Source organism: Anomaloglossus baeobatrachus, chromosome 4 (genome assembly GCF_048569485.1).
Source record: "Anomaloglossus baeobatrachus isolate aAnoBae1 chromosome 4, aAnoBae1.hap1, whole genome shotgun sequence".
In the NCBI taxonomy this organism is placed as follows: domain Eukaryota; kingdom Metazoa; phylum Chordata; class Amphibia; order Anura; family Aromobatidae; genus Anomaloglossus; species Anomaloglossus baeobatrachus.
The window spans coordinates 599,171,014-599,193,519 of NC_134356.1; the positions used below are offsets into that span (position 1 = coordinate 599,171,014).

Below are 22,506 nucleotides of genomic sequence, written 5' to 3' on the forward strand. Positions count from 1 at the left end.
ACTGGCGCTGCAGAGAGGAGGGAGGAATTTATCTCCCTCTCTCCTCCGTAGCCGACTATTGCCATTCTCGCACTGCACTCGCGGGACACCAGTGTACCGGAAGTGCAAAGTGCAGTGCTGCGATTTTTCTCTCGCCCCATAGACTTGAATGGGTGCGAGAGAAACAATGATCACATTACAATCTTCGCATGCTGCGATTGTTTTCTCGGTCTGATAGGGCTGAGAAAATTAATCGCTTATGTGCGCTTACACACAGACTAATATTAGTACGAGTGGAATGCGATTTTATTCATTTTTTTTTTCTTTTTTATCGCGCTCCACTCGCACCGATTTTCATGCCGTGTGTCTTAGGCCTTACAGTGCAAATAAAGCAAATCCGTTTGAACTACTTACATTATGCATTTTTTTTTTTTTTTTTTTAGAATACACTTCTATACATTGAAATTGCAGCACCAAGAAGAAAACGTTCTGGAATTATCACCGCATCAATCGATATTGATGATATGCAAATGATGAAAAAAAGTGAATATTTTCAAAACCACTTGATGTTTTGAGTTTGAGTGCTGTGTGCAGAAATACATCCATTTCCATACCTTACAAAAGGTTATTAAAGGGAATCTGTCACCAAGATTTTGCTTCCCCATCTGAGAGCAGCATAATGCAAAGACAGAGATCCTGATTCCTGCGGCGTGTCACTTACTGAGCTGTTTGCTGTCATTTTGATAAAATCACTGTTTTCTCTGCTGAATACATGTGTAACAATTCATAAAGATCCTCCGCTGGCAGCTTTTTACAATTGTTGACCAATGATGTCTCAGATGTGCTTGATGGGAGGCAAGTCTGGAGATGCTGCAGGTCATGGTAGCACATTTACACCATGCAGACAGCTCACAGTAGCCTAAGACACTCTGAAGAAGTGACTATATCACTGTTTCGAGTGCCTAACTTCAGTCAGGGTGGCAGAACAATCCTCAATAATTGCGATCGCAGTCAGGGATCTCTGTGCATGGTGTCATATTCTATCCTGAATAAAGTGAGATGTTTTGAAAATGTTTTCTTTTTTTCTATCATTTGCATATCACTACCATGTCTGTCTATCCTGTGATTTCTATAATTCCATGACTTTTCCTTCTTGGTGTTGCAAGTTCAATATTGAGGAGTGTATATCCAAAGACAACTTTTAGCCAATAGCGTCTCCCAAATTTCCATCAATTTTGGCCAAGTATACTTGTGTTTCTTCAATGGGTAGAGGAAGAAAAATCTCTGCCAGATCACACAGAAAAAAAAAGGATCATTCTTTGCCTTGACATCTGCTTTTGGGAGTCAATTGAGAGAACAGCGTTAGCATTTGGCAATCACAAAAAAATTGTTAAGTTTGACCAGCTGTCACACATGATGTCCTTTAGTAACTGTTCAGATACAAAAGCTCTGTTCCTGTGGATACCCATATATGAAAAAATAGAAGGATAAAATATGTACATATCCAATAAGGACTTTTGAAGTTTCCTTTGGGCCACAAACAAAATAAATAACGGTCCAGCACACCTGTTTTGTAAGTGTAATGTGTAGGTGCATATTCACACTGTAGTCAGACAAAACCTAAAATAAAAACAATGATCAAATACCCAGCAGGAAGTAAGTAAATAGTAATGCATGTAAATAACCTACAGTACCGTATTTTTTGGATTATAAGGCTCCTTTCACATTGTGTTTTTCGCAGTGCACTCCATAACAGTGAATGGCCCTGTCGGGCGCATGCGTCCGGAGCACGCTTTGCAGAGTGGGGGAGGGGCGGTTCGGACGGATGCCCCAACGGGACCTGTGGACATAGACAAAAACGCAATGTGAAAAGGGCCTAAGACGCACTTTTCCTCCCAAAAATTTGGGAGGAAAATGAGGGGTTTGTCTTAAAATCCGAATATAGCTTACCGGAAGGTGGAGAATTGGCGGGGGGGCTGTCTGTGCGGCTCTGTGCGGGCGGCCGGGTGCCTCTCTGTGCGTGCAGGCGGCTGCATCTCTGTGCTAGTGGCCGGTGCCTCTCTGTTCGAGTGGTCGGGCGGCCTGCTGGCTGCCACGCTGTGCGTACTGTGGTGGCTGTGCTGGCAGCGGAAGCTGCGGGTGTCCCAGATGGTTTGTCCACGGTCTGGGATTCAAATTATGGTGCCCAGAGTCAGCACGTGTGCATATGGAGCTCTTGGATGAGAGCTCCATCTGCACACACAGTTTCTTTTGAAGCCCGGAACGCCGACAGAGCATCTGGGACACTTGCCGCACCGGCCTGCTCCACCACACAACCTCCGCTGCCAGCAGAGACCCGCTGCCGCTGCGAGCACTGACCCGCTGCCAGCACAGACCCGCCACCGCTGCGAGCACAGCCTGTGCCTCCTATGACCCCACTCCACCATTGCTGCCTCCCCCCCCCCTCCGGTAAGACACACCGAAGTATAAGACTGACCCCATTTTTTTTTTTTTTCTTCACTTTTTTTTTTTCTCTAAATGTGGGGTACATCTTATAATCCGGTGCGTCCGTGACAAGGTATACCTAATCAAAATGGACCCCAACTCTAGAATCTCACCTTGCTATGTGCCAGCAGGCCTCAAAATAAATGAGGTGTATAAAATCAAAGATGCCACACCAGCAAAATAAAAGGGAGTTGGGATAAATTGAATACTGTATTATATAGCCATGCTCTATTAAAATACTCTATAGTCTGTGTTTCCTGCATCACAGATCAACAATACATTACTTAAATCTGTTTTATTCCAGAAAAGTGTCTCAGTCTCAGCCAGCCACCATCCCTGACATCCAGGTGACAGAGGTGGAGGACCCCCCATCTCTTGGTAAGTTGAACCGTTGAACCTCCTTGTGATTTGTGGTCAATGGGCATCTCAAAATTTTATCAGGACTTTAACTATTTAGGGAGTTCAGTAGTAGTAGTTGAATGCAAGTGTCATGTACCTTCATCTATAGTCTCATTGCCACCACATTGTTCCAGTCGCGGTCAGTCACTTCTAATTATGGTGAATAATATTGAAGGGTTTTCTACAAGTTTTAAAAATTAACATTAAAGGAACCCTACTCAAATTGGAAAGGACGACCTCCTGTCCATCTGTCACTTCAACTGTCTGTTGCACCTAATATTTGGCTTTAGAGGCCATAGGCCAAATATGTGCAATATACCGCCACACCATGACTAGAGCATAGATTTCCACCACTTACAAGTGAGAAATACCGCCACACCGTAACCAGAACATACATTACCACCACTTAGTGACTGCATAATTATACATGCAAGGGAGAAATACCATCACACCATGACTAGACCACATATTACCACCACGTAGTGACAAAATAATACCATATACAAGGATTAAATGTATCCACACTGTGACCAGACAACATATCACCACCACATAGTGACCAAATCCCACTTACAAGGGACAAATACTGCCGCACAGTTTCCAGACTACATATTACTAACAAATTGTGACCAAATAATAGCACATTCAAGGGAAAAATGCCTCCACATTGTGACCGGACAACATATTGCCACCATATAATGACTAAGTAATACAACATACAAGTGAGAAGTACTGCCACAACGTTACTAGACTACATATTTCCACCACATGGTGACTGAATCCCACTTACAAGGAACAAATACCGCCACACCATGACCAGATCATATATTACCACCACATTGTGACCGTATACTACAATACTGATTATTTAATAAAAAAAATCCCACAATAATAAAACTATTACTATCAGTGCCATAACAATACTATTGCTATCAGCGCCATTATACACAGGAGCTCTGTAGTTAGTTAGTATATAGTGTACAGGTAATACAGTGATCACTGGTGACATTATACACAGGCGCTCTGTATATAGTGTGTAGTGTAAGTTTACACAGACTTGCCACTGTCATCTCTAGTCATTCACGTGTGCATTTCTTGTTCATCTGGACCAAAGTGCTATCGCTTCTTCCAGCCATGTCGCATCTCTGCAGAAAATAAGTCTTCTATAACTGATCGCTTCTAGAACACATTCCCCACTTTTCCCCCCAACATCTGTACTGCACCAGATGAAGAAACAAAGCGACATCGTGCAGCACTGCACAATAACAGGACCTCCCTTTTTGTTACCCCCTTTTTGTTATGAAAAACAATATCCTCAAGAAGAAAATACAATATATTATAGTAATAATGTCCCCTATAGTAATTAAGTCCCCCACTTGCCACCATAAACTAATAATCTACGTTCTGCATTCTGGACCCCATACAGTAATTATGTCACTCATTCTGGCCCCTTCCTGTAATAATGTTACCCATCCTATTATAATTTGCTGTGCCCTGGAACCCTTCCTGTAGTAATGTACCTCATCCTGGGCCCATATGTTCCCGATCTTGGGCCCTTTTGTCCCTCATCCTGGGTCGGTATGTCACCAGTATGGTGCCGTTGGGGCACATACGGGCCCAGGATGGGTGGGGGAATATATGAGCCCAGGATGTATGACTAGTTAAAGAAATATGTAAAATAGAAAAAAATGGCTTGTAAAACGCATTTTGTGAGGTAGACCGTCACAGCTAACTGTCTGGGTTTTGGGGAATTTTCTCTTGTATTTAAAGAAGAAAAAAAAACTAAAATATTTTAACATTTTGTCCCTCCCGTCACAAAAACAATTGCACAAGAAATGATGTCCTGATACTATAACGCTGTCTATGCACAAGATTTTTGAATAAAGAAGAATTCCTCCAGGAGGATGGAGTGCCGAATTTTTATATATATATATATATATATTATAATAATTTTCTTTTTATATATTTTTTTTTTTCTCATTGATGCTCTTTTACAGCACATTACTATTAGAATTATCTGTCTGTTTTACGGATTTCTTTTCCTGTCTCTCTTGCTGAGCTGTTAGCTCTGACGTGGTCTCACTATCCTAAAAAGGCTGCTGCATTGCCTGCCTCGACTTTTATACAGAATACCATTCTCCCTCCTTGTTAGCTGCCCTAGAATATATGATATGATGGCTGCGAGGTGGTGGGCATTTTTTGGGTAATTCACACTAATCAAACAAAAAATGTTTTTGTGATTTTCATAATATTCAGCACACATTTTATTTTGCTTCAAATCTATTTGCTCATCTTTTATTTTCCATGATTCCATGAGATGCTCAGCCTTTGTTTTTCTAGATTTGAGGCCATGATTTTCAGATTTCCCTTGCCACCATCTAATCACTGGAGTTACTGGAGTCCAACCTCACTGAATGACAGGTCATCAATATCAAAATCTCATAAACCCCTTTAACAAAAGCCACATTGATTTTACATTTCATTCAGTTCTGCTCATGATTTGAGTTGCATAGAAGGCTTGGCCTGGACAATTTGATATCTCCTGCTTTTCAGAGAAAACCTGCTTTGAAGAGCCGGCCAAAACCCATAGCCAGAGATGAGACCAGTCTGACTCTGCTGCTACCCGGCTCTTCCCGACACTGCTGCAGGTGATTGACAGATCTCTCCTTGAGTATACATAAGAAGAGACCTCTGTCAATTGGAGCGACACTGGGAACTGGTGGCTGGGGACAGTTGGACTAGTCTTGTCTCTTTCCGTGGTCCTTGGCTCTTTCAGAGAAAGATATTCCTGGCTGCAATCGTGCAGCCAGATTTCGATGAATGCTTCCCGAGTTTTGGACAGCATTAATCACCTAACGTGCTCTAAAAGGCCTCATTCACACGTTGAGTATTTAGTGAGTTTTTTTTACCTCCCATATTTGTGGCCAAAACCAGGAGTGGAACAATTAGAGGAAACTTGTAATAAATAAAGAAGTAGTGCTTGTGTTTCTATCACCCACTCCTGATTTTGGCCACAAATACTCAGGTAAAAAGCTCAGCAAACTCTCAATGCGTGCACGTGGCCTTTAAAGTTTCAGTGGATTTTGTGGATGAACAGCCGGTGACTCGCAAAATCAAGTAATTATTTAAGGAGCAATGTGAAAAATGTTTCAATTGATCGCTGAAGTGTTCAGCTGTGTCGCTACTGCCCCATTTGGCCTTACCCTATGGGATTTTTACTTTTAGGAAATGGACCATTTCTGTGTGTGGTTATTTTTTTTTCTAATTTATTTTTAATTGTAAAGCTAGAGAGAGATATCTATTCTATCATATATATATATATCCTATTCCATCACTTTTATATCTATATGTACCATTTGAAGAAGCAAACCTAATATTACTCACATATATGAAGTAGTGAAGGCACCCAGTACAAAATTTTGTATTTTAATTTGGAATATACAATTAAGTAAACAGACAAAAAATAATCCATTTCATAGTACAATTAAGTCACTTGTTTTGCCTGCCAAGGACGGCAGCCGTCAGGCAGCATTGTCATCACATGACTCAGGCGTTACTGGGATAACTCGCTCATAAGAAGGTCACTGACAGCTGGTCCTTCCTCATGAATTATGCATGGTATCAGCTGGTCGTATCCTGGGCATGTGAATAATTCAGGAATGTGTTTCTAACATTGGCGCTGCTCGTCTGCTGAACCTGTGTGCTCATGACAACCTGGGGGCAATCTATAGACCTGAGACAGGAACACAAAGTAACAAAGAGCTGATCAGCAAACGATGCCAGGCTCTGACACTCGCGGCTCGGCTGCTAGTAGCCACACGCCCAGAAGATAAGTATAGGTTTACAGAGGACACAGAAGCAGGATACACATATCTAAAAACAAAAATGCTTCATATTGGACTAATTCTTGCCGGACATTACTGCTCAAAATCTCCTCTTAGCTTTATTTTTCTAAATCCGATACATTTTTTTTATTAAACATTTTTTCCACATACTTGAAGAAGAAAACACAAGGCAATAAATAACCCAAACAACTTACTTCCCTCCCCTCCCCCAAACCAAAATGATCCATTAACCAGGACAAATATTCAGTTCCATTTTTGCAGCTCCCCATGGGGCAGGTGGTTGACCTACTCGTTGCCGGGCTGTTTCGGTTAGGGTCAGGCGATGTCACGGGTGGTCTTGCACAGTTTCATTGCCCCGAGGAGGGCAGTAAATGAAGGGAAAGTGGGGTGATTGGGAAAGTTTGTCGTGAAGCCACCTGTGGATTGCGACCAGGGAGTAGCTGCTGCTGCAGGGTTCCTCACGAGGGCGGGTGTTATGGCAGCCCCAGGGGATGTTATAGCAGCCACAGACGCGGGCCCCGGGGGATGACGAGGGGTTGGCAGTCCCTGGGAAGCGTCGTGGCGCGAGGCGTCTGTGTCGTTAAACAGAGTCTGAGTCAGAAACGGCGGTTACAGGTTCCTTTTACTCACTGATTTAAAGCTGCACCCAGGTGCTGGTCTCTGCCGTCATGGGCTCCGGTCAATCCCAAGCAAGTAAGGGGCCACCACTGGTGTTTGAAGAGAGAAAAAGAGTGTCCTTTTCCTAGGATGTCCTCAGCAGTTAGGAACCTGGGCTAGCTCCCGCTCCAAGCCCCAGGCCTAGTGAAGTCCAAGAGTTTCAGAAGTGTCTTGTTAGAACTATGGTCCTGACTTGTCTGTCTGTGTGTTACGCCTATCTCTACCCCCAATGGTGCCTGCCTGCCCCCTGGCGGTTGCCCTAGTAACTGGAAAGTCCTATGACTCTCTATATGGCCACCCCCTGTCTGCCCCAAGACAGCTTCTCAGTGGGAAGCGCCTGACTGTATGTGAGATGAAATGTGGTGACACCGATGGTTAACACCCCCCCCCATACCTGAGATGGATACCACACCTTAACTGCAGTGCAGTACCCTGTGGCGACCAGAGCCTCAGGGGCGCCACATTTTCATTTACACCAAGGCAGAATACAAAAATCTGACAACCACCCTTATATCCCAAACAGATCTACCCATTGAACTCAGTCTAAATAGCAACAACAACTCTCCCTCCGTCCTTAAAAATCCTTGGAACGCTTAGATTCCTCTTACCCCTCTGTAACGTGTATGCCGCTAAGATTACCTAGAATAAGCCCACTAGCAAAGATCTAGCCACGTCAACGTCATCGGCGCCAGATTTGCATGCAATAGCTATCTTGTGACTTTCCTGAATGGCAAGTTCCGCTGTATACCCAAGAATACACAGCAGAGGTTCTCGGCCAACCTGACAATCATATACAGAATCTATGAGGTCTCATACACCTGTCCAATACCTTCTTAGACGTGGGCAATTTCTCATGAGATGTATCAGGTCCCCACATTTCTAGCAGCACAAGTTAGGGCTAGCCCCTCTTTTAAAGGGAACCTGTCAGGTCCAATATGCACCCAGAGCCACAAGAAGTTCTGGTTTCATATCGCTAATCCCTGCCTAACCGTCCCTGTATACACTAGCATAGATAAAGAGATCTTTAGGCCTAAGACACACGGTGAGAAAAACGTTGAGTGGAGTGCGATAAAACATCGCATTCCACTCGGACCAATATTAGCCTGTGTGTCAGCGCACATGGGCGATTGTTTTCTCAGTCTGATTAGGGCTGAGAAAATAATCGCAGCATGCTGTGATTGTAATGCGATACTTTTTCTCTTGCACCCATTCAAGTGTATGGGGTGAGAGAAAAATCGCACTGCACTCGCGGTACACCGGTGTACCGCGAGTGCAGGATGAGAATGGCAATAGCTGGCTACGGAGGAGAGAGGGAGATAAATCCCTTCCTTCCCTCCGCAGCGCTGGCCCACCCCTCCTCTATGCTGGCCCATCCCTCCTTAGCGCTGGCGCGGCCCGCCCCTCCTCAGTGCCGGCTCATGCCCCGCAGCTGAGGTCCGCTCACACAGTCGGACCTCAGTCTCAGGGACACTAGCATGACACTCGGCTCTGCTGTACTGCCTGTGTGACGCCCTGGCACAGCCAGGTTGTCACAGAAAGAGTTAATCCTCCTTGGTAATCTGATCTCACACCGGTGCAGCCAGACAAGCCACAGCCCCAGTGTAAGAGAAAAGCAGAGGAGAGGGGAGGGGCTGGGGCAGAGAGTGTGTGGAGGGCAGACAGGACAGAGGTCTGGAGTTTAGCTCCCAGGCTGGGAGTGAAGCGTGCTCCAAAAGGGCCGGGACAGGCCGTAGTGAGGAAGGGGCCAGAACAGGTAGCCAGAGCATGGCGGTGGCCCCTCGGTACCTGGGTACCCGGATCACTACAGGGGAGTAGATTCCCCGTTCCCGGCTGAGGAGAAAGAGGAAGAGAGAGGAGAAAAAGGCACTTTGCTGCAGGGAAGGAACAACAAGGGCTGCTGCACCGTGTGTGGGACACTAACACCCCCGTACCGAAGGCTGCGGACACCGGCAATTCTTAGTTCACCAGTGACTCCGTGTGACTTTCTTGTGAGTACACCCGTGCCCTCGGGCACCGCACTGCAGCACTGCGCCCTGCTCCCTGCTTACCCCATCACCGGGCCCCGGGACAACCAACCCCCTACCCACAGAGGGGAGAAATAACATCTAGCTGCCCCATACCATCGCTCCCGGGATCCCCGTCCAAAGCAGCGGTGGTGTTCCAACCTCACCACAACCGTGGGTGGCGTCACGGACAATTTCCCTTACCAAAACCCCTTTATACTGTGGAGCCTGGGATCACAGACCGGGTCACGCCATCGTGATACCCACAGAAGTGACTCTGTGGCCCGGATCTGAGTACCCCCTGGTCCCCGGGCGACACACCAGCGTGAGCCGTGTCAAGTGAGGGGATCGCTGTAATCCCCGTGTGGCCCCAGCCTTAGAAAAAGTAATAATAATAATAGGTTTTATTTCTATAGCGCTAACATATTCCGCAGCGCTTTACAATTCAGAGGGGACATGTACAGACAATATGAGACCATACAAAATAACAAATTAAGATACCAGGAGGAGTGAGGGCCCTGCTCGTAAGCTTACAGTCCATGAGCGAATAGGGGAGGCACAAAAGGTGAATGGGGGGGGGGAGAAAAGCTTGTCATATATGGTCCAGCCATCGATTTTAATAGGTATTCAAAAGCAGCTGCATGAACCAGTCGGTGAGAATTTATACAGGTACAGGGGACAAGAACTGGAAGTAAATTTTATGAAGGGCAGAAAGGGACTAGATTAGATCAGGGCAGTGAGGTGATAGGCTAGTGTGGCACCCCAGGGTTGCCACAGTAACAACACAAAGGGTTAACTCCCCACACACAACACCAAGACCTCCTGGCCAGAAGGGGGAGACCAAGCTGCTTCCCTGTACATTCTGGTGGGGGGGGAGGAAATGGTCAGAAGTAGTTTCAGGAGTAGTTTCAGTTTGGAAGTTCAGTGCAGAGCACTGAGGAGACAGGATCTCTGCAGGTTGGAGCTGGCTTGAGCTCACCTCAGGATCCACTGACCAATTCCAGGCCTAGCTGAGGGTCTGAGGAAAGGAGAAAGAGTACACAGAGGAACATTCCTGGGAGACAGAGCATTGCAGAGCTCATCCCCAGTGGAGCACACAGAACGGATGCTGGATCCGAGACTGCAGGTTACATGCTGCACAGTTACCACCAGAGAAGTGAAGATTCCAGATCTTTCACCTGTACCACAGACACAAGCAACAAGCGCAGAGTTCAGGAACATACTAGTAAGGACTCGAGTTGCCTGTCAGGTCGGTACCGAGGAGCACAGAGCCAGCTGCATAGTTCACGCAGCAGCAGGGCCACAGACACACAGTGCAGGCAAGGAAGCCAAAACGGCCCGGCTGGGTGGGAGAAGCCCTGAACCCCTCACAGACTCCGTGGACAGTACTCTGCTGAATGCCATCTACAGTAAAGGACAAAGAAACTGCAAAACCGTGAGTCTGCCTGTTTATTGTGCTCGTGTCCTGCACTCCCCCCCCATAGACTAACATACTGCCCCGGGGAAAAGGCTCTACCCGTGGGGAGCCGTCCCATCTCAAGCTGCCTTCCATCACCCCGGAGGTTCTGCAGCAGCGGTGGTCATCTCTGATCACATTCCACGGGTGGCGTCACGAACATAACCCCCCTTTTTATTGTGGAACCAGGGAGCACGGACCGGGCCACGACACCGTGATCCCCTTTCCAGAAGCAACCCCTTGGCCCGGTTCTGGGTATCCCCTTAACCCCTGGCGACACAACTTTGGCGTCACGAACAGGATGCGGACTGGACCCGGCTGCAACCCGGGTGACGTGCGCCTGTAAAGACTTATTGCATCGCATGAAAGACTTGCACTGTGAATTGTTGCAACAAAGAACGGACTTTAAACTTTGCAAAGATACCTGGAAAAATCCAAAAACATCATTGGTAAAATTTTCCAGGCGCCATCTTTAATCGCGCCATTAGCTGCTACGCGCGGGAAAACAGCGCGCCTAAACTAAGACTCCGCCCACCGCTTGCAGAGGAGGTGCGCTCGGTGCTGCGACCCGAACGAAAACGCAGAAAAGTGTCCCAGGCTTGCTGTCAAGAAGACTGGTGAAATTAACTAAGGGGGCGCAAAGATGTCGCAGCAGGGAGACGCTGTTGTACCCGGCGGTGCAGCGGCACCTATCATGCCGTTCCTGATGCCGTACACCCCGGGTGCAGTGTGGCTGCCGCAGTACTCAGGTGAGCCCAACACACTTAATGACTTTATCGGAAAGCTAAAAATCTACTACAGCATGTACCCCCTGACAGAAGCTCAGCGTGTTGGTATGCTTATGGGACAGTTAACTGGCAATGCCCAGCGGGAGGCTACATCCTGGCCGGACGATGCAAAGGACACTGTAGAGCATATAATAGCTGGACTAAAAGCAGCTTTTGAATCCACTGCTGGCAGCCGGGCTAAAATGAGGTTCTTTGGATGCAAGCAAAAACCTAGAGAGAGCGCAAGAGACTTTGCCTTAAACTTACAGGAGGCGCTCAGAGCACTTAAATTAGCAGAACCTGCCTTAGCCCCTGGAGCAGATAAGCTGCTGATAGACCAATTCCTGGATGGACTCTCATCCCCTTCCCACCGGGGACAACTGAGCATGATGGTGATCCAGGATCCAGGACTAACATTTGCCCAGCTAAAGGATAGAGCCATCCGCCTCCAGCAGGTGGAGGAGCCGCAGGATATAGACTCTGTTCAACACCTTACAGTGGCACCCCAGCAGCCAGTAGTGCCGGTGACATCGGCCATGTCAGCGGCTGCTGCTAACCACCTGGAGCCGATCACTAATGAAGCTCTACATCAAAAGCTTGAAGCCCTTACAGACACTGTTGCTTCCATGGCTAGAATCGTCCAGGAGCTGCGTGGATCCAAGTCTGCACCCAAGATTGAGCTGGCGACCAGCAAGGAGGATGTCCCATGGATGAGGCCTAGGAGATACCAAGCGACGAGAGGACGACCCAGCGACCGCTACCAGCCGGATGGACAGCCCATTTGCCGCCGTTGCAATGAGCCAGGTCACTTTGCCCGTGAATGTGCTTTAAATGGGGATCCCCTGGGGAGGCGGGCCGCTCCTCAGGAATGAACTCTCAAGGTCCCTCACCCTGGCACGACAAGTATGTGGGGGGACGTCCAGTCATCCCCATCGTGCTGGATGGCATTCCGCTCAACGCCTTGCTGGACACTGGTTCCCAAATATCATCAATTCCGCATGTCCTTTATAAGAGGTACTGGGCTGATTCAGACGTTAGCAGTGGTCCATCTAATGTTGCATTGAATATATGGGCTAGCAATGGTGAATTAGTACCACAGGTTGGTTTCAGAGAAATGACCATTAAGATTGGGAGAGTAGAATTGCAGAATCAGGGTATTATCATTGTTGATGTTGACCGACGAGAACGTGAACCAACTATGCTGCTAGGAATGAATGTAATTGAAAATTGTTTTGCAGAGGTAATTACTGTCTTGCAGCAGATCGTCGAGACTGCCAAACCTGGGCAACAGAGACTCCTGCAGAAGGAAATTAAAGCCTTGATGCTGAAGCAGCAGGTAGAAATGTCAGGAGGTGAAATTGGCAGTGCAAGGGTAAGTGACCCAATACCTATTGTAATTCCTCCCAAAACAGAAATGCTGGTCTGGTGTAGAGCCGCAATAGGCATCAGAGGGCGAGACTATCAGGCCCTGGTAGAACCCGTGTACTCAGACAGTAGGCCCACTGTACTGACGGCCAGAGGAATAGTTGAGGTACACAGGGGGAGAGTGCCAATACGCCTTCTAAATTGTGGGGAAGATGAGGTCACCCTACCAAAGTATGCTACCATGGCTAAGCTATATACGGTTGATAACAACGCCATCACCACCGTTGAGCCCTTGAAGCCGTCAAATCAGGCGGAGGACAATGGCTCAGAGGGAAAGCTGGAGGATTGGTGCCAAAAGCTACATGTAGGTACCAATTCTACACCCTCCCATCAAAAGCATGGAGTATACAGGGTAGTGAAAGAATATGAACAAATATTCAGCAAACACCCATTAGACTTTGGGCAGATCAAAGGGGTAGAGCACACTATACCCACCGGTAACCATCCACCCATAAAGGAGAGGTATAGACCAGTACCACCGGCTCACTACCAATGCGCCAAAGACATGCTCAAAGAAATGAAAGAAGCAGGGGTAATAAGAGACAGTTGTAGCCCCTGGGCAGCCCCACTAGTGCTAGTTAAGAAAAAAGATGGGACCATGAGGATGTGTGTAGACTACAGACGGATCAACCGCATTACACACAAGGATGCATACCCATTACCTAGGATAGAAGAGTCATTGGCTGCATTAAAATCCGCTACTTACTTTTCCACCCTAGATCTGACTAGTGGGTATTGGCAAGTTCCTGTGGCAGAGGCTGACAAGGAGAAGACAGCGTTCACCACGCCGATGGGCCTCTGTGAGTTCAATTGTATGCCGTTTGGACTCTGCAACGCGCCTGGAACCTTCCAGCGACTGATGGAGTGCTGCCTAGGACATAAGAACTTTGAAACTGTCCTCCTGTACCTGGATGACGTCATAGTCTACTCCAAGACCTATGAACAGCATCTACAAGACCTGGCAGAAGTGTTTGAAGCCTTATCCGGATACGGCATGAAAATCAAGCCATCCAAGTGTCACCTTCTAAAGCCAAGGGTACAGTACCTGGGACATGTCGTGAGCTCAGAAGGGGTAGCACCAGATCCTGAAAAAGTTTCCGTGATCAGAGATTGGCCGAGACCCACCAGCGTGAAAGAGGTGAGGCAATTCCTGGGACTGGTAGGCTACTATAGAAGATTTATAAAAGGGTTCACGAAGCTAGCAGCTCCCCTACAAGACATCCTGGTAGGACAGTCAAAGAAGTCTGCAGCCCGAAATCCTCCTTTCCAGTGGAGTCATGAGAGAGAAGAGTCCTTTAAGAAGTTGAAGTGGGCACTGACAGGAGAAGAGATCCTGGCATATCCAGATTACCATCAACCCTTCATTTTGTACACGGATGCCAGCAACGTAGGACTGGGAGCAGTATTGTCTCAAAAGCAGGAAGGCAAGGAGAAAGTTATTGCCTTTGCAAGCAGGAAGCTCCGGCCTACAGAAAGAAACCCAGAGAATTACAGCTCCTTCAAGTTAGAACTACTAGCAGTAGTTTGGGCTGTAACAGAGCGTTTCAAACACTACCTGGCAGCTGCAGAATTTACCATTTTTACTGACAACAATCCGTTGACCCACCTGGACTCGGCAAAATTAGGTGCGCTGGAACAGCGATGGATAGCCCGACTGTCAAACTACAACTTTGTCATCAAGTACAGGGCAGGCCACAAGAATGGGAATGCAGATGCCTTATCCCGGATGCCACACTCGGGGAAAGTGGAAGAGGAACCGGAGGGACTGGAAGAAATTGAGCTGCCGGCCTTTCACCGTCCTAAGGTTGGACAGTATCAACCAAGTGTCTACCAAAAGCAACAGCAGGCAACTCTCAACCCATTGGCACACCACGGATGGGCTGAAACACAAGACAGTGATCCAGCTGTGAAGCTAGTGAAAGAACTGCTTACACAACAAGGTGCATACCCTAATAAGAATGCCCCAGCTGAGACGCAACATCTCTGGAAGGAGAGAGGTAAATTGTTCCTGTACCAAGGGAAGCTCTGTAGAAGGCACACCAATCCAAAAACACATGAGTTGGTCTGGCAGATCATCGTGCCCAAGAGAGACGTCAAGATGGTTCTGGAAGCTTACCACGACGGTGCTGGTCATTTTGGTTGGAAAAAGTTGGAAGTGCTCTTAAGAGAAAGATTCTACTGGGTTGGCATGAGAAAATCAATTGAAGATTGGTGTAGAAAATGCGGACCGTGCAACCTCAGAAGAAAGGATCAACAGAACCAGAGAGCTCCACTCCAGTCCATAGTAACCAAGCAACCACTCGAGCTAGTCGCATTAGACCACGTCAAGTTGTCACCAAGCCGGTCCGGCTATGTCTATGCCTTAACCATCGTGGACCATTACTCACGCTTCTTAGTGGTGGTACCCGTGAAAGACCTTACAGCTAGAACAGCAGCTAAAGCATTCCAGACGTACTTTTGCAGACCCCATGGTTACCCAGAACAAGTCCTTGCAGATCAAGGTCCAGCTTTTGAATCACAGATTTTCCAAGAATTCTGCAACATGTATGGCTGTAAAAAGATCCGCACAACAGCATACCATCCCCAAACAAATGGCTTATGTGAGAAGATGAACCATATTGTGATTGACCTGTTGAAGACCTTACCAGAGTCAGAAAGAAATCAATGGCCAGAGAAATTGCCAGACTTGGTGGACTTGTACAATCATGTCCCGGTGAGTTCTACAAACTGCACCCCCGCTTACCTCATGCGTGCAAGGCCCGGTAAACTGCCAATTGATTTAGATATGGGAATTCTGAAGCCAGATGCAGAAGTTCAAGAATCCAATTGGGATACCCTACGTCAGCAGCAGTATCGCCAAGTACAAGAGTGCGTAGAGAAAAGTCTCCAACAAGCTAGGGGAAGACAGGAGAGAAACTTCAACCAGCATGCTCTAGCAACCCCATTGCAACCTGGTGACCAAGTTCTCAAGAGGAAACGACGCACAAACAAATTGGATAATCAGTGGGAAACCACCCCATATACAGTCTTACCATCAAGTATGGATAATCCCAAAGTGTGTCTCATCAGTAAGGATGAAGGAAGGACATCAGCTGTCGTGTCAAGAGATCAACTCAAACCGTGTCCTGAAACCCTGAAGACACCAGAAGTCACCTTACCCATACAGGTACAACCTGTCAAGAAGGAAGAAGATGTGTTCCATACAGTCTTAGGAGATTTCCCAAAAACATGGCCAAATTACTATGGAGCAGTAGTAGTCCCAATGATCGCCTTCCCTCAAGTGGTGGAACCACAATCAGAACCCATTCCACAAGAAGTCTCAAGACAAGAAGAACTGGAAGTCGAAACCGTAGAGGAAGAACAGATTCCTGGTCCCAGTGAGCTTGCCAGTCCTACAGTCAGCCCCCCATCCTCACAAGTACCAGAAACACCAAATAGGTACACTTCCACCCACACCATTATGCTAAGTACACCCAGTACACCAACAGTACGCAGATCACAGCGTAGTACTCAGGGTCAGATACCAGCAAGATATAAAGACTAATGTGGAATTGCATATAAAATGTACATATGTTATAATGTTTATATGAAAAACCGTAACAGTTTAGTGTACAGTAAAGGTGAGAGAAGAGTGGTGTAAGGTGGCAGCACGGAGAGTTACAACTTGATCACATTGTTGGTGGCCCGAGGGCCGTGAGGCCTACTGCACTTATGACCAGAGTAGAGACACCTTTAAGAAGCGTTTGGTTATTGAAATGTTTATTTAATTGCAACGTTAAGACCAAAAGCCCAGTACCTACAGAGACTATACTGTATGAACACTTATATATTTATGAACATTTTGGACTCTTTTTGAGCTTTAAGGTTTTTGTATTTTTTCCTTTTGAGACTCTGTATATATACAATTGTTGTGATAACTTGTTTGTTTGTTTCACAGTCCCGGAGTACTGTTCTTCACTAAGGGGGAATGTGGCACCCCAGGGTTGCCACAGTAACAACACAAAGGGTTAACTCCCCACACACAACACCAAGACCTCCTGGCCAGAAGGGGGAGACCAAGCTGCTTCCCTGTACATTCTGGTGGGGGGGGAGGAAATGGTCAGAAGTAGTTTCAGGAGTAGTTTCAGTTTGGAAGTTCAGTGCAGAGCACTGAGGAGACAGGATCTCTGCAGGTTGGAGCTGGCTTGAGCTCACCTCAGGATCCACTGACCAATTCCAGGCCTAGCTGAGGGTCTGAGGAAAGGAGAAAGAGTACACAGAGGAACATTCCTGGGAGACAGAGCATTGCAGAGCTCATCCCCAGTGGAGCACACAGAACGGATGCTGGATCCGAGACTGCAGGTTACATGCTGCACAGTTACCACCAGAGAAGTGAAGATTCCAGATCTTTCACCTGTACCACAGACACAAGCAACAAGCGCAGAGTTCAGGAACATACTAGTAAGGACTCGAGTTGCCTGTCAGGTCGGTACCGAGGAGCACAGAGCCAGCTGCATAGTTCACGCAGCAGCAGGGCCACAGACACACAGTGCAGGCAAGGAAGCCAAAACGGCCCGGCTGGGTGGGAGAAGCCCTGAACCCCTCACAGACTCCGTGGACAGTACTCTGCTGAATGCCATCTACAGTAAAGGACAAAGAAACTGCAAAACCGTGAGTCTGCCTGTTTATTGTGCTCGTGTCCTGCACTCCCCCCCCATAGACTAACATACTGCCCCGGGGAAAAGGCTCTACCCGTGGGGAGCCGTCCCATCTCAAGCTGCCTTCCATCACCCCGGAGGTTCTGCAGCAGCGGTGGTCATCTCTGATCACATTCCACGGGTGGCGTCACGAACATAACCCCCCTTTTTATTGTGGAACCAGGGAGCACGGACCGGGCCACGACACCGTGATCCCCTTTCCAGAAGCAACCCCTTGGCCCGGTTCTGGGTATCCCCTTAACCCCTGGCGACACACTAGTCTAAAGAAATGCGTTTTTAGGGCCCGCTTAAAGGGGTGGATGTTGGGAATTAATCAGATTTCTCTTGGTAGTGTGTTCCATAGCATAGGCGCAGCTCGTTAGAAATCTTGAAGACGGGAGTGGGAGGTTCGAATTGTTGAGGATGTCAGTCTTAAGTCATTAGCAGAGCGGAGGGCATGGGTGGGGTGATAGACAGAGATGAGGGAGGAGATGTAGGGTGGTGCAGAACTGTGGAGAGCTTTGTAAGTGAGAGTGATAAGTTTATATTGGATTCTGTAACGGATAGGCAACCAGTGCAATGACTGGCAAAGAGCAGAGGCATCAGTGAAGCGGTTGCAGAGGAAAATGATCCTGGCTACGTAATTCAGAATGGATTGGAGAGGAGAGAGTTTAGTAACAGGGAGACCAATTAGTAAAGGGTTACAATAATCCAGGCGAGAATGAATGAGAGCGACAGTAAGAGTTTTTGCAGAGTTAACGGTAAGAAAAGGTCGAATTCTTGAGATGTTTTTGAGGTGGAAGTGACAAGAACGAGCAAGTATTTCTAAAGATCTTTTCTTGTATGCTAATGAGCGTGGGGACTAGTCCCATGTGCGTTATAGCCCCCCAACTAGCTGCTCTCTTAGCATGTTAGCACACCCATAAGGGCGTACTATCATGATAATGAATACGCAGCGTCAGAGGATGATCTCGCTCACCTTTCCGCTGCCATCGCCACCTGATGCTGGATTTCGGCTCAGTGTGCAGGACCCTGGAGTTTGGGTCTTGTGCACTATGAAACCGGGTGTACGGGTCCTGGCTTCAAACTGAAGTAGTGCGCATGACCGAAACTCAGGGGTCATGTGCATGGAGCCGAAATCCAATGTCGGGTGGCAATGGCAGCGGAGAGGTGAGCGAGCTCATCCTGTCACGCTGCACATTCATTAGCTTGTTAGCACACCCTCAGGAGTTTACTAACATGCTAATGGGGTCGACTAGCAAGGGAAGCAACACCCTTAAGACTAGTCCCCGTGCTCATTAGCATACAATAAAAGAAATTTAGAAATAATTTTTCTAATGGTCTCTCTTATCTATCCTAGTGTATACACGGACAGTTAGGCAGGGATTAGCAACATGCACCCAGAACTGCTCGTGGTTCTGGGTGCATATTGGACCTGACAGGTTCCCTTTAAATACAAACACCGGAGTCCTGTATAACCTTATGCACTAAAAATAATTGCGATTGCCTATGTGACTCATTCACTGACAATCACAGAATATTTTGAATTTCCTCCTCCAATATGTCTGTAGAAATAGGATCTATGTCTCTGCCCCTTTTCCCTAAGGCAACAAGGCTCCGTCCTACCTTTTGGACCCTTGTAAATACAGTACATGTAATACCAAGAGATTGCCCCCTTTGCTCCTTTAGCTTAAATCTTATGTGCCACTCCCGCGACAGCCGACGGGCTGCTCGGATCTGGATCCGCAGTGGCGGGGTCGCGCGGCCACTCAAAATGAAAAAGGGGGTATTTACAAGGGGCGAACAATAAAGTTCGTGACTCCACCCACGGGTCGTGGTAATGGGGAATACCACCGCTGCTGCGTTTGCGGGAGCGCCCGGGAGCAATGGGATGACCGCTTGTGATGTTAACCCCTCCGTGGGCAGGAGGAAGGTGTCCCGGGGCTCGGTAGTGGAAGGATGGGGGGACCCTTTCGGAGGAGAGGGGCACAACGTACTCACAGTGTCCAGGAATTCTGACACCGACAACGGGTAAACCAAAGTCCTGATTGCCCTGCAGATGTTGTTGGAGCACGCTGGGTCCGTGCCCTTTTGGCGTTGCTGGTTGGTCTGAAGCCTTGTCCCTTAGCACTGTTTTTTTTACTCTTTGTGGATCCCTTTTGCCTGAAACTACTCAGGTCCCACTCACCCATGTGGCTAACTGAGTGAGCTTGCCCTTAGGGTTCACGCCTGGGATTTTCTGGACAGTTTTGGGAAGTCCTATCCCCCTCGTTGCGCTAGTACCCCGATTTTGGAGCGGGTGGAGAACGGCTCGTGAAGACTCCGTCCTCGTCGGCTAAATTACTGGGCTGCGTGAAGCTACTTCCCAGCCTAGGGTCCGCGTACCCAGTCATGCCCTGCCTGGTTGTAGCACAAGGCCCCCGAACTGCCCTCCATGGCAGTACCATGCCCCTTGCCACTACCCCTTGCGACCGGGGTTCCAGCTCCTTCCAGGCCAGGCCAACGTCCGGCACCTGGGACAGGCACAGGAACCCAGCTCCACAGCGTGACCTTTCACGATCACCGCTGCACTCGACCCGACTACTGACTACTGACTGACACCTCTGGTCCTCCTTCTACCATCCCACCATCTGGGCGGCTCTATTCCCCCTCGGGCTGCCCAGTGTTTCTCAGGATTTGTGTATACCTGTTCTTATCAACACCAAAGGGACAGGACCCGTAATCAAGGAGGAGCAGGTACCATGCAAAAGGGCAGATTGCACGGCATCCTTGTGACAACCTGATAGGCCAGGGCGTCACAGTTACATCAGGGATGATATCCAAATATTTAACATCCGTTCTCTAACTTGGCTAACAAAGATGACCACAGATACCATTGGTGTAGTGTGCCACAGAAAAATACTGCTGCACAAAGCAATTACAGTACATCTTTCCAAATATGCTGTTAATACGTGCTATTATTTGAGGAATGAATAGTGGCATTTGTTGGATTAGGCATTGTGTGGCACTGTTACTTGGGCACTGCACCATATATGCTTTTTGCAGTTTATGGTGCTGGTAGCATTGTCTTGACAACAGTACAGGAGTTATATGGCCGAGTTCTGCTGTTCCGATATAATAATTTGGCACCGCTTGCTATGGTGACTTGTATACTGTAAGGGTTATGCTGGGTGGTGAATGGCATTCTTTCCAGAACCAAGAATTGCAGGATGTCCCCAACTGGGAATTCCCTTCTCAAGGTGACATTATAGCACTTCACAACTCAATCTCTCTGACCAGTGATGCTTTACTCTTGGTCAGGCACAAGCTTGAACATTTTACAAGAAAGAGTACAGTCTTTGGTTCACAGACCAGGCTTATATATTTTCTGTGCAATTAGAACCCCCTTTCTTACTCTTGTCCCTCTCTCTCCTCCCAGACAACTCTCTACCACGTTTTGAGCACTTGAGATTGGTCAGCACTTATATTGCAGCCCAATCTCTGCCCGGATGTCTGTCTGCAGTGACAGTCATGGCATATCTAACTCTGCCCTTAGTTGGGCTGTTAAGACTATGGCAATCTTAGCCACTTCAGCTGACATTGTCTTTCTCTTACTAGTGACACATTTCACTTCTCACACACTGCCACGTTTTATATGTAAGTGCCTAGCTCAACCTCCCCAAAGGGATGGCTATAGGGCAGGGGTAGGCGATTAATTTTCCCAGGGGGGTGGAGAGGGTGGGGGGGCCCATATGAGACCGTGACTTGTGTGGAGTTCCGAAAAAATAAGCGGAAATTAATTCTTCTAATTATTAATATATTCTAATTATTAATTGTATCACTTAATATTGAGCAGAATTATGTATCCGGACATCCCACTATAAACAGTGTGAGCCTCCATTCAGCCCCCTGCATAGAGTATGTGCCTCCACATAACCTATATACAGTATGAGCCCACACACAGCCCCAGTATATAAAGTATGAGCCCCCACAGTCTGCTAAATATATGAGCCCCACATAGGGTGCTGGTGTGAATAAGTTTTCCAGTTTGGGGCTCCCTCTTGTGGTCAGTGCTGGCGGTGCAGTTGAAGTGTGGAATGAAAGCCACACACCTGTGGAGGACTGGCAATCAGGGTCAGATTGGGCTATTTAACTGAGTAGTTTTCTCTTGCTACTTGCTGGTGGTCAATGTCTCCTGTGTGTTAAGGACATTATGTAACCAGCTCTGCTCACTACCAAAAGTCCTCTCAGATAAGTGGTCTTTGTACCTCTGCTGTTTGTTTTCCACTTTCTTGTTGTTTTTTCTGCTTTGATATTAAGGCTTGATTCCTATTTTGTCTGTGTGGAGTTCTTGGTGGAATGGGATCATTCCCTGCTGGGAGTGTCTGTATATGCTCCATGATTCTGCAAGGTATTGTGTTTGTCATGCTTGGTATTAATTCAGTCCCTCATCTGTATTTGATGTTACTGGGATCCAAAAACACTGAGTGCTGATCCAGTGGGGGAGAGGTTGTGTGACCTCAGGATTTTTCCATATCAGAAGTGCTGGTATATATATAAAGATAGTTTGGGCCTCACCTTTTGCTGAAATCTGTCTTTGTATTGTGTTTTGCTATATCACCGTAGCCTTTACATGTGGGGGGCTATCTATCTATCTTTGGGGACTGCTCCGAGGCAGATTAGCTTTCTTATATCTCTCTATCTGTGAGATTTAGTTATCCGGCTTTGTCGAGGCGTCCAGGTCATCGTAGGCACGCCCCACGGCTACTTCTAGTTGTGTGTCAGGATTAGGTCTGCAGTCGTTAACTTTCCAGCCACTCTGTTACCTTTTTGGGA

At 47.4% G+C, this 22,506-nt stretch overlaps 1 protein-coding gene across 2 annotated transcripts in view; it reads left to right on the top strand.

The window, feature by feature from the left end:
* The window catches only part of RASSF2 (Ras association domain family member 2), a 131,510-nt gene that overhangs the window by 82,552 nt on the left and 26,452 nt on the right, over positions 1–22,506 (top strand). For both annotated transcript variants that reach the window (XM_075346175.1, XM_075346176.1), the window contains exon 5: positions 2,768–2,841. In XM_075346175.1, coding sequence (XP_075202290.1) covers positions 2,768–2,841 — 74 coding nt within the window. The remainder of the gene's footprint in view (positions 1–2,767; positions 2,842–22,506) is intronic.